The sequence below is a fragment of the Calidris pugnax genome, unplaced genomic scaffold (assembly GCF_001431845.1).
Source record: "Calidris pugnax isolate Ruff unplaced genomic scaffold, ASM143184v1 scaffold252, whole genome shotgun sequence".
In the NCBI taxonomy this organism is placed as follows: domain Eukaryota; kingdom Metazoa; phylum Chordata; class Aves; order Charadriiformes; family Scolopacidae; genus Calidris; species Calidris pugnax.
The window spans coordinates 3060585-3072122 of record NW_015091118.1 but is presented as its reverse complement, the minus strand read 5'-3'; the positions used below and the strand labels follow the sequence as shown (position 1 = coordinate 3072122).

Here is an 11538-nt window from a genome sequence, read left to right as displayed (position 1 = left end):
GAACACCAGCAGCTCCTCCACACAAAGAAAGGGTTTTAGGTCATCGAGGGCTGCTGGCCAGGTGCCCAGGTCCTCTTCTGCTGCAAAATCCTATGCAGTCCATACAGTTCACCTTCTCTTGGTGCTTATGAACCTGTGGAGATTATTTTATAGGTAATCTGTAGAGGAAGAACAGAATACTAGAAATTGGGTCTGTCACAAATGGATCTGTCTGCTGGGAAATGTGAGCCCAGAGCACCGGTACTGACTGAGATCAACTCAATGGGTTGATGGACAGCTTTGGAACCTTGCTCTTGCAGTGTCTTTCCCTTAATAATACACCAAGTTTCAGTGTGTGTTTATTTCTATCACTGCTGTAAACAAATGCAATTTCAGATCAGCTGAAGCAACTTAAAAGTTTGACCTGGACTTGATAAATGGCTTTGGCTGAACCAAAAAGCTGGACAAATCCAAATGCCACATTTGAACACCTGAACTGTAGAGTTACTGACAAGATTTCTGAAAATTCTTCAGCCCCGTGATGGCTGAGTCAGCTTTGGGAAGGGTTGCTAAATTACAGGGTGTTGAGAGTGGCACTGGCATCACTTAATCCCAAACACTTACTCTTCAAAGGTTTTGAATCAGTCTGAGGTTTTATTAAGCTTAAGATCTTCAGAACATTTTGTTAGGTTGTTCGATTTCTGTTTATTGGCTGATGGAAAAACACAGCAAAATAGCTCTTTTAGATTACTACCATTTTTGGTGCAAATGAGTGAGTGTTGTAGCTGGATGAGTGTTTATCACTCGGTGGAGAAGGGAGCAAGAAGGTTAGGTTATCCCCACTTTCCAGCCATCACTAAATTGACCAAGTGTTGCGGCTTCCTTTCCAAAGGCAAACCAAAGGTGTTTCAACCATAAGAGAATCTAAATGATCTTCCTGACTGTATTGGGTTTGCTTGGCAAGGTTTTTGGTAGCAGGATGGCTTCTGTGAGAAGCTGCTAGAAGCTTCCCCCATGCCCAACAGAGCCAATGCAGCCGGCTCCAACATGGACCTGCTGCTGGCCAAGGCTCAGCCCATCAGCAATGGTGGTAGCATCTCTGGGATAACATGGTTAAAAGAAGGAAAAAAAACAACTAGGCAATTGCAGCTGGGGGAGAGGAGTGAGAATATGGGAGAGCAACAACTCTGCAGACACCAAGGTCAGTGAAGAAGGAGGGGAGAAGGTGCTCCAGGGGCCGGAGCAGAGATTGCCCTGCAGGCCTAAGTGAAGACCATGGTGAGGCAGGCTGTCCCCTTTCAGCACATGGAAGTCCATGGTGGAGCAGAGATCCACCTGCAGCCTGCGGAGGACCCCACATTGGAGCAGGTGGATGCCCAAAGAAGGCTGTGACCCCATGGAGAGCCCACACTGGAGCAAGTTTGCTGGCAGGACTTGTGACCCCATGGGGGACCCGTGCTGGAGCAGTCTGTTCCTGAAGGACTGCACCCCGTGGAAGGAGCTCATGCTGGAGCAGTTTGTGAGGAACTGCAGCCCATGGGAAGGACCCACCTTGGAGAAGTTCGTGGAGAACCGTGTCCCGTGGGAGGGACCCCACACTGGAGCAGGGAAGAGCATGAGGAGCCCTCCCCCTGAGGAGGAAGGAGCAGCAGAGACAGCGTATGGTGAACTGACCACAACCCCCATTCCCTCTCGCCCTGCACTGCTCAGAGGGAGGAGTCAGAGAATTTGGGAGTGAAGTTGAGCCTGAGAAGAAGGGAGGGGTGGGGGGAAGGTGTTTTAAAATTTAGTTTTCATTTCTTCCTACCCTACTCTGATTGGATTGGTAGTAAATTAAATTAATTTCTCCAAATCGAGTCTGTTTTGCCCATGATGGTAATTACTGAGTGATGTCCCTGTCCTTATCTTGACCCATGAGACTTGAATTATATTTTCTCTCCCTTGTCCAGTTGAGGAGGGGAGTGATGGAGTGGATTTGATGGGCTCCTGCTGTCCAGCCAGGGCAGCATTGGCACTGTCCCTTTGAAACTTACTTTCTAAAGAGGCAATTGGCAAACCAAATATCCAAGTGATACATTTATTTTACCAATCTTTTTTGGTAAAAAATTGGCTGAAGAGTCTGTTTCTCCCAGCTGTGTCATTCACAGGTTGCTTCAGCCAGGCTGAGTGCATGACCCGTGCAAACAGAGCCAGGGAAGGAGGGAGATGGTGATCCCGTGTTACCCATTTGTGAGGAGAGCCTGAAAAATCCCCCCCCAGGCTTTGAAATGATGGGCAGGCAGAGCTACACAAATCCAGCAGCCTTTGGGCTGGGAGACAGCAGCAGTTGCTTGGTTGCCCACCTATAGCAGAGGAGACACTACTGTCAGAAGAAGGGAAGGCAACCTCAGCCGTGAGTAACAGATCCTTTCAATAGCAAGAATATGGGATGTTATGGAAATAAACTAGTATCAGTGGTTTGGTTTCCTTATTTATAAGGGGTTGGACATCACTCTCGGAATCATGGAATCACAGAATTGTCAGAGTTGGAAGGGACTCTAGAGATCATCTAGTCCAACTCCCCTGCTAAAGCAGGATTGCCCAGAGCACATCACTCAGGGCTGCATCCAGGCGGGTCTTGAAGATCTCCAGAGAAGGGGACTCCATGACCTCCTTAGGCAGCCTGTTCCAGGGCTCTGTCACCCTCACCGGAAAGTTCTTCCTCATATTTGAATGGAACTTCCCATGTTCCAGCTTGTGCCCATTGCCCCTTGTCCTATTGCTGGAAACCACTGAAAAGAGTCTGGCTCCAACATCCTCCAACTCACCTTTTAGATACTTATAAACATAAATAAGGTCTCCCCTCAGTCTTCGCTTTTCCAGGCTAAAGAGTCCCAGCTCCTTGAGCCTTTCCTCATAAGGGAGATGCTCCAATCCCTTAATCATCTTGGTTGCCCTACGCTGGACTCTCTCCAGCAGTTCCCTGTCTCTCTTGAACTGGGGGGCCCAGAACTGGATGCAGTATTCCAGTTGTGGCCTCACCAGTGTGTTGTGGCCGAACCAGTGTAATTTCACCTCAGTAGAAATTTATAGAGAGGAATGGAAATAGATTTAAGCTATTTTTTATACTTCTCAGCATGCAGTGGGTCATGATGAATGGAGTTATGGATAACTCATATGGAGTTATCAATTAGGTTGAGACGAGGAACAAAGCGATCGATGCCAGCTGTGCACCCAGCCTGATGTGAGCTGTCGTTTATTCTTGCAGCTTCAAACCACACACGGAAACAAGAAGACATAAGCTCTTCTTTTGCAGCAGCAAGGTAATGGCACAGAACTTCAAAAGGCCAACTACCGCTGGTAAAGCGTGTTCACTGGTGAAACAATTGTTCAATTGGTTTATGCTATGAAAGAGATTTCTGTAAATCAGGGAGGAAGCACGCTGTGTCAGATATTTCCTTTTTATGTGGAAATTCCGTGTTTGTCTTATTCTCTGATGATCCCACGGCAGCAAACGCTGCTGGCTCTTCACAAGGAAGAGGCACTTGTGGGTTTTTTCCATCATCCAGAGATCCTACCCCTTCCTTGGGGGCACATTCAGTTGCTGCCCGCTGCAGTTCACACACAGCTGTGATGGGGCAGGAGGAGTGGGTGATACAGGAACAGGGAAGAAAAAAAACCAGTGCAGTTACACACCAGTCATCATTGATAGGGTAACACATCCTTCAGCTGCATCTTCAGCTACAGGTGGGGAGATGAACATCTTAACTGTGAGTGAAGGACCTGAAAGGAGTTTGTAACGAGGTGGGGGTCGGACTCTTCTCCCAGGTCACAGGTGATAGAACAAGAGGAAATGGCCTCAAGTTGCACCAGGGGAGGTTTAGGATGGATATTAGGAAAAATGTTTACACTGAAAGGGTTATCAAGCATTGGAATGGGCTGCCCAGGGAAGTGGTTGAGGCACCATCCCTGGAGGTGTTCAAAAGACGGGTAGACATGGTCCTCAGGAATATGGTTTAGTAATTTTTATTTCCTATTTCTTAGAAAAATTTCTTTAAAAGACGGGTAGACATAGTGCTTAGAGATATGGTTTAGTGATGGGGTTTGTCAGTGTTAGGTTGATGGTTGGACTAGATGACCTGAAAGGTCCCTTCCAACCTGGATAATTCTATGATTCTAAGTAAGGAGAACAACATAAGTGTAGTCACTGTTCTGGTGTCCTCAGCCTTGACTGCTCATGTCTCTTACGTGCCTTCTGACAAGGTCAGTTAAGCACTACTTTTTCCAAAAGAAGTGGTAAAGCATGGACTGTGGAAGTGTAGTTTCCTCCTCACGGGCCTGAGGCTTGATTTGTGAAAAGCAATTTAACAGCAAATTATGAGCAGAACATCCGTAGGTACACAGTCTTTTGTCTTTCAGAGAGGCTTATTGGAAGTGATGCCAATGAAAGCCGCTCTTCTTGGTGGCTCATACCCCCCAAAACAACTTCCCAAAGGACCGAACCATAGTAATTTCTGGTCCCCTTGTCTGAATTCAAAGCATCTGAGATGAAAACAACTCCTTCTGTAGCCCAGTAATTGTCCTGTTTCTCTAATTCTGTCTTTTTTAGTACATCTGTTCTATTCCCCATAAAACAAAAAGGATTTTATTCCTACAACCTGGTGCAATTTATGGTTGTAAGAAAAACTGTAGTATATTTTACGTAAGAGAAGAAATTGGTTATTATCAGCTCCCACAAATTGGAATGTGATTTAAGAAAATTCTGGCAATTTTATTAGTTATAAAGCACGTAGATTAGAAGTACATATGAAGGGCAAATGAAGCAAGAATCTTTTTTTTTTTACAAATTAAACATTTTTGTACAATTAGCATTCTCATGCATTTCAGTTTCTCTTTGTAAAAGCAGGTCCTGATGGAAAGCTTTCTTCAGGTCTTGTTTGAGGACAGAATAACCTCAAGGCCCAGGCCAATAGTGACAGCGTCCTCCAGCTGCCTCAACTGGGAAGAAGACATTTGCATGAAAGAAATCTCCCAGGAAAAACCAGGAACAAAAACTGCCATGGGTTTGGGATGAGTGAAAGTGCCAAAACAAGCATGGAGGTCAGCTTTTTAGTTATCCCCCCCTTCCTCTCCAGTCTGCATATTCCAAAAAGTGCAAATAGAGGAGGGAGATGCACACTGTCTTTCAGAGGGATGGACACTCACTTGCCAAGAAAATGCTGTTGGATTTCTGCATAAAAGCAGCTGTTTTCTCTGATTATCAAGAATGGCAGGTATTGCTTTGTCAATCTGCAGGAGGAAGAGGATTTTATTTTTTCAGGAAAGAAAGCAAATCAGTATAATGAGCACTCACTGGTCCTGCAGAATAGATTATAAAATTCAGAGATGCCTTTAGTGTCATATATTATAAAAGTAATTATCAGAACAAGAAAAATGCATGTGCTGAGGAGTCTTACAAATTTGCTCATGAAGTGCATGCAGTTGATCACTTCTACGGATGAGATTTACAGGTATCTTGGCAAATGACTGCGTTTGTAATTGGACATTCAAAATAACAGGTCCCCAAAACTGGCAGATCTTTCAGAAAACTCTAATTGGGAACTGATTCTTCCTTTTCCCCACCCCCTAATTAGCTTCCATCTAGGGCTGTTCTTAAAGCTATGGTTTTGTCACTCTCAGAGAAGCAGTAATTTCTAGCTCAGGAGTTCTTTGATATGCAGAGCTCCTGCTCACCCTACCTGTGCGCTTCCACGGGTTCAGAGGGTTGGAAGCTCAGAGGGGCAGGCAGGCAGGAGAGACTGGGTGGCTTTCGTAGCCTGACCACAGTGCATTTCAGGCTTTGCTGTCTGACTGAGCTTTTCGAGGCCATCATCCTACGCTACCTCTTCCAGCGTCCCTGCTGCTGCCTGCACAGTGAAGGCTGCGATGGAAATCTGCCTCTTTACTTCTTCCCAGGCTCCGTGCTGATCTGCTTTGCTGTCAATATCAAACATGGCATCGTAGATCCCCGGGAAGGACTCCCCAGCGTACTTGTTGTGGCTGCTTGGAGCAAAGATGACATGTCTGCAGGGAAGGAAGAAAATAATTTAGGTACACTAGATAAAATAACCATTAGCCGTGTGTGTGTGTTCATTGTAGGAAACTGTATGTGTGCTACATAAAGCAGCCACGGATCCTGTGAAAATCAGAATTTACAAAAAACACAGGAAATCTACCTGTACCTGTCTTTCAGAGGCCAGGAGGAAGCAGTCCCATTGGCATAATCTATGCGAAAGGGCACGAATTTAGGACACGTAGCCTTCTTCTCAGGAAGGGATGATACATTTTTCTAATTAGGAATGAATCTATGTCAATTTTTTTGAAAATGGGAGTTCAACAAACCTGTGGAACTAATGCGATACTCTGCAACAGGGAGTAAAACTAGTTATGGGTGAACAAGAAAAAGTGGAACAGAAACCTCAAAACTAAATAAGCAGTGGTGGTCAGCAGATGGTCAGCAGGTCTGGGAAAGGAATGTAAAAAAAAGAAAAAGGAAATCTATGGGAGAATTCTTGAAAAGAGCATGAATTCTTCAGAGAAGAAGTGATCATGTTGGAACAGAACTCCACAAAAATATCAATGTTATTTGTTGGTGGGCTTTCTTTTCTTAAATAATTAATAGTTTCAGACCTGCTTTTAAATTGATTTTCTTCATATGAAGTATCAAAGCACATTTGTAGCATGCAAAAGAGTCCTCCTAAATCAAACTACATTAATAAATGCAAGCAAGTAAAAAAAAAATAATTCTGGACTTCTCTCTTCACCTGACCTTCACTACACATCCATTCTCATCCTCTTCTCTCTTTTACTCTACCCTCATTTCTCCTTTCTTTCGATCCTGTGGATGCTCTACTGAATCCTCACTTTGTACAGTTCTAAAAGAGCAAATGACAGCAGAAACAATCCTACACACCTGCAAATAAAAGAAGTTATAGAGTACGATGGCTAAAAAACCAGAGTGCCAGACCCAAGAAGAGGAATTAGGCACCACAAGACTGGTGCAGCCGAGGAGTTCACCTTGGAGGGTGTAAGCAAATCCCGCTGCTCACTGGATTGTGAAGAGGAATTAGGCACCACAAGACTGGTGCACCTTGGAGGCTGTAAACAAATCCTGCTACTCACTGGATTGTTCCTTAAATCAGAATCTGCTGAGCTATAATTCCTATATGAGGCCTATACACCAGTTCAGCTGACCGGTCAGTTGGAGTGGGGTTGACCTGCCATACAGGGCCTTAGGCAGCTGCTCAAGAAGCTTGTTGCCTCACCTGTAAAACTTCCTTCCTGGTAAGCCAAGAGGATCAATGAATGCTCTTTCTACAAACATCAGCTGATCGTTCATGATTCGCACCGCGACTGGACTGCAGGAAATGGAGACAAGACACATTTCACACAATGAGGAAACATGTCTTTACAGTTTCATTTAAACACTCTTCCTCTCCTTTGGAAAGAAAAAAAAATTACAAAGGTGGTCTACGGTTTGCAAAAAGATGAGGTTTTGCAAATGGAGATATTTAATACGTTATAATAATGCATTAGGATTCCTGTGCCAGGAAATAAAACTGCAAGATTTCAGACTATGCAAAATAAAATGGGAGACTTTCTGAGAGTGTCAGATCCTTGTTTAGTATTAAATGGCATTAGAAATATCCCATGTAAAAGAGGGGAGAGGAAGGCTGAAATTTAGATCGAGATGAAGATTTTGGTCTCCACCCGTAAGCCAAGTGTCCAAACTCCTGATCTAGTCTACACAGTAACATAGTAAGGATGGGATTCAGTTGCCTAAACACAACTATTTGGTACCACATGAGGTTCATAGGGGCACCTGGCCTCCAGCCACTGCACTCAGAGGGCACGGGAGTCCTATAGGGCCCTTAGGTTCGCAAGCATCATATGGATATCTTAGATACTCTGAAGCATCATCCTGTCTCCTTGAGGTGTGCTGAAAGTACAAATTCTTCTGTCACCTACAACACTCAAGTGTAGGTGTATAAACACAGAGCTCAGTTCTGGTTTAACTTTCACTGATACCTGCCTTTCCATGTAATGCAATAATTGTAATGACAAGCTGATACTAGCAATAAGCTCTACAGCTGGTACTGCTCATCACGGGAAGCAGAATTCATCTCAGCAGATACTGCTTGTCTCCGAGCTTAAAGGCTATTCTACACTAATCAGAGAGACTCCTTTTGTAAGTCACTGGAAAGAAAGAACTTCCACCGTGGGTACCTAAGGCAGATATTATATATATATATAAATATATTTTTGTATAAAATAATTTTTTTTCAAACTTACTCTTTCTTGTCTACTTGTTCAAGTCTCCTGTGAAATTCAGCAGCAGCCTTTGAGAAGTTCACCACAGCGGAAAAAAGAGGATCTAGGAAAGGAAGGACTTTGTGAGCAACTCCAGAGTATCTGCTGACCCCAATATACCTTTCAGTTGCCCAGCGAAAAACTACATTTGTTTGGCTCATAGAATGGAATTCATTTTGTTGTTTTCACATAATTCATTAGTTTCCCCAGTGCAGGCTTTAAATAACTGCACTACTAGCAGTAACAGACCAAGACCTTGTGCAAGGAGGCTGACAATGAAGCAGAAAGCTTGATAAAGCTTTCAAAAGTACACCCCTTCCCTCTGCCTAGTGAGGGGAAGACTGGCTGGCATCACAAAACAGAGAACTCTGCAGGTTCCTTTTTAACAAAGGGCTGCGCTGCAGCGTTTAGGTATAAAAAGCCTGACTTAAATAAAAAAAACCCCAGTTCTTCCCGCAGGCTGTGGAAGAACAGCGGGATTTCCCTCCTGGAACATCACTCCCTATTCATATTATAACAGAAGAGTGTGATATATTTATCGAGTAGTATTAGGTGAGGCATAAAAGACATGGACCACAGTGACAGACAAGGCAGATTGAATGGATTCCTCGCTCCACACACACACTAGAATTATGGCAAAGGAGGTGTCTCTGCCACATCCCTGCCTGCCACCCCATAGTGCTGCTGCTCAAAGCCCAGCATTTTGCCTGTTACCCCTAATGCCGTGGTTTTACCTCAAACCAGGACACCTGACTACGTGCAAGCAGGATGGAGGGTAAGGCAGCTGCTTGTCCTGCTGTGTCCCTGGCAGTGTGTCCAAGCCACGTGGAATAACTCAGCCAAAGGAGCAGCGGGCCTTCCTTTCAATGACAATATCAGCTGTGATGATTTTCCCGTGGAAGGGTCTATTTAACTTGGACCTGGAAAAATTATCAATTCATACAACTAATTTTTGTAGAGTAAGTAAAAGATGGATGTTATCAGGAGAAGAACTTCCGGCCTTCCCAAAAATCAACTCAAAGAGGGAAGATTTTCAACTGGTGCATTTTGCTCACAAGTTTCAGGAAACTCTAGATAAACCAGAGTACCCTTTCTTTGATCGCACAGGAATATGGGGCATAAAATTAGATCATCTCCTAAATCCAGTCCTGGATATGGCCCTCTGCTGTTTATAAATTTATCACCACATTTAGCATCACAGGCTTTCTGTTCCCAGGACTCTGCAGTCTCATTTGCTCTTCTATTTCTAGCAAACTTATTCATCACCAGCCTACACCTGCTTGTTCTTGAATGAATACTTTTGTTTAGTTTACATAATTAGAGGCACAGATTTTGCGTATGCGACCTGTTTGCGGACTGCAGTGTAGACAGACCCATGTCACCTTGTGAGGGTGAGAATTTACACTCGTCCACAACTGTGGCAAATAGTCCTAAGTTTGCCAGAGGAACGAGTTCTGCCCTGCTGACATCATGGCTATATCGTGGCAACCGATTATGTTTCACAAGCTGTAGGAGGAGATTTAAGACAAAAAAAAAAAAAAGAAAGATCATCTGAAAATATGTAAGAGAATTTGTGCTCATATTCATTAACTATTCAGTGCTGTCAGTGTTGCTTTTTTTCAGAAGATATCACATTTATTTTTTTTTTCCTCCCTGCAAACGTTCGTTCCTGATAGCATATAGCTACAAGTACATATTTAATGAGAAAACTTTTCGAGCCTTCACTATTGCAGAGCAGCAGCTGAAATGTGAATCCAAAGGCAAATAAAACCCTCAATCTATTATTTTGAAGGAGAATTATGTGATTTGTTCTGGCTTAATTAACAATTTTCTGACACTCAGTGATGTCAATAGCCAATTCTATGAAAATTCTGAGTGAAATGAATTTTAATTTTCACAGTATTATAAAAAATACTTATACATTTTAATGCTTTCCGGTGTAACAGAATAAACAAAAATTTGAAATTGTAGCTTTATTCAAGAAATGATTTAAAACTGATCAGGCATCAGAGAAAAGTCTTTTCAGACTAAGAAATATGCCTTCTAAAAAACTGGTCAAAGTCACACATTTATTACGTTATTAAGGAGAGGCTTAAGGGATACTTTGGTGGGAAAACATTAAAAAAAAGATCATTTCTAGAATCATGGAACAGAAAAAAGATGCATTGGTCAGAGGATAGATTGGGTAACTTCTAATCTGAAAGGAGAAAGAAACCCAAACAATGGAAATAAATCAGTTAACAGAAATGTTGCTAGATGTTCCACTACTGCAAAAAGAAAGTCCAGACTTGGTGTTTCCTTACAAGATATGTTGCAGTAAACACAAGGACTTATGGAAATAAATCCTTGTGTTATGCAAAATCTGAGACCAGATGATCCATCATGCAGGGCTTCCTGTCTTGAGTGGCCTTTCTTAAGAAAAGGGCGACTTTCCAAAATAGTAAAGAATTTTTCACCTAAGCTTGTAAGGGGTCTGGAGCACAAGTCTTACGAGGAGAGGCTGAGGGAACTCAGTTGATTTGAGTTACTTCTAATGCTTCACACAAGGTGGAATTGTAACTCATCTCCAAAAAGCTGGTTTATGTCTCTAAACCGTGGGTCCCCCCAGATACCAAGTTAATTTGGACTGACTGGAAATCCTGCTTAGTACAGAAACACAAGGGGTGATGAGGCAAGAAGAAAGAAGGGAGGGAGGGAGGGAGGGAGGGAGGAAGAAAGGGAGGGAGGAAGAAAGGGAGGGAGGAAGGAAGGAAGGAAAGGGAGGGAAGAGAGAAAGAAGAGAGAGAGCGGAGGAGAGAGAGAGTGGGGGGGAGAGAAAGGAAATTACTGTGGAAGCATTCCCCGCCTGGGATCCAGAGCACTCTGCTGCTTCCGACCTGTATTATATGCTTCATTGCAACGTGTTCAAGTGCTCAGCAAATGGATGTACTTATGCAGAAGAGTTAGACAAGTGCTTCTGTTGCCTACAAGAGGTGCCCAGGCACTGAGACACATGGTCAGCATGTTTCCCAAGGTCAGATGAAGTCTTTGGCTGAGGAGGAACGGGCACCCGTGTCTCCCAAATTCCAGGCAGTTGCCATAAATGTTTAAATTGTCTTCTTTTTTAAGCAAGAACGTGAGAAGCAGGCTGATGCTGTCTCTTTGCTCTGTATTTGTTTGCGGTCCATGACTGCTTGTGAACACTGCAATAATGCCCAAAATTAGTAATACGCATGAAAGTTATCGTGACTC

At 43.5% G+C, this 11538-nt stretch overlaps 1 protein-coding gene across 9 annotated transcripts in view; it reads right to left on the bottom strand.

Annotated features, from left to right (window-relative positions):
• Nucleotides 1–4708: 4708 nt before the first annotated feature.
• The window catches only part of LOC106897593 (N-acetylated-alpha-linked acidic dipeptidase 2-like), a 37225-nt gene continuing 30395 nt past the window's right edge, over nt 4709–11538 (bottom strand). For 5 of the 9 annotated variants that reach the window (XR_001413791.1, XR_001413793.1, XR_001413792.1 and 2 more), the window contains 2 exons: nt 11135–11489; nt 8295–8371 (listed from right to left, as the gene is read on the bottom strand). Coding sequence is in view for 2 of the 9 variants with exons in the window: in XM_014958340.1 (XP_014813826.1) it covers nt 5832–6021; nt 7263–7355; nt 8290–8371 (365 nt within the window). In the remaining 7 variants the exon portion in view is untranslated. Of the gene's footprint in view, nt 6022–7262; nt 7436–8289; nt 8372–11134; nt 11536–11538 lie in introns of those variants that run through there. The other 4 variants (XR_001413796.1, XM_014958340.1, XM_014958338.1 and 1 more) reach the window with 4 other exon arrangements.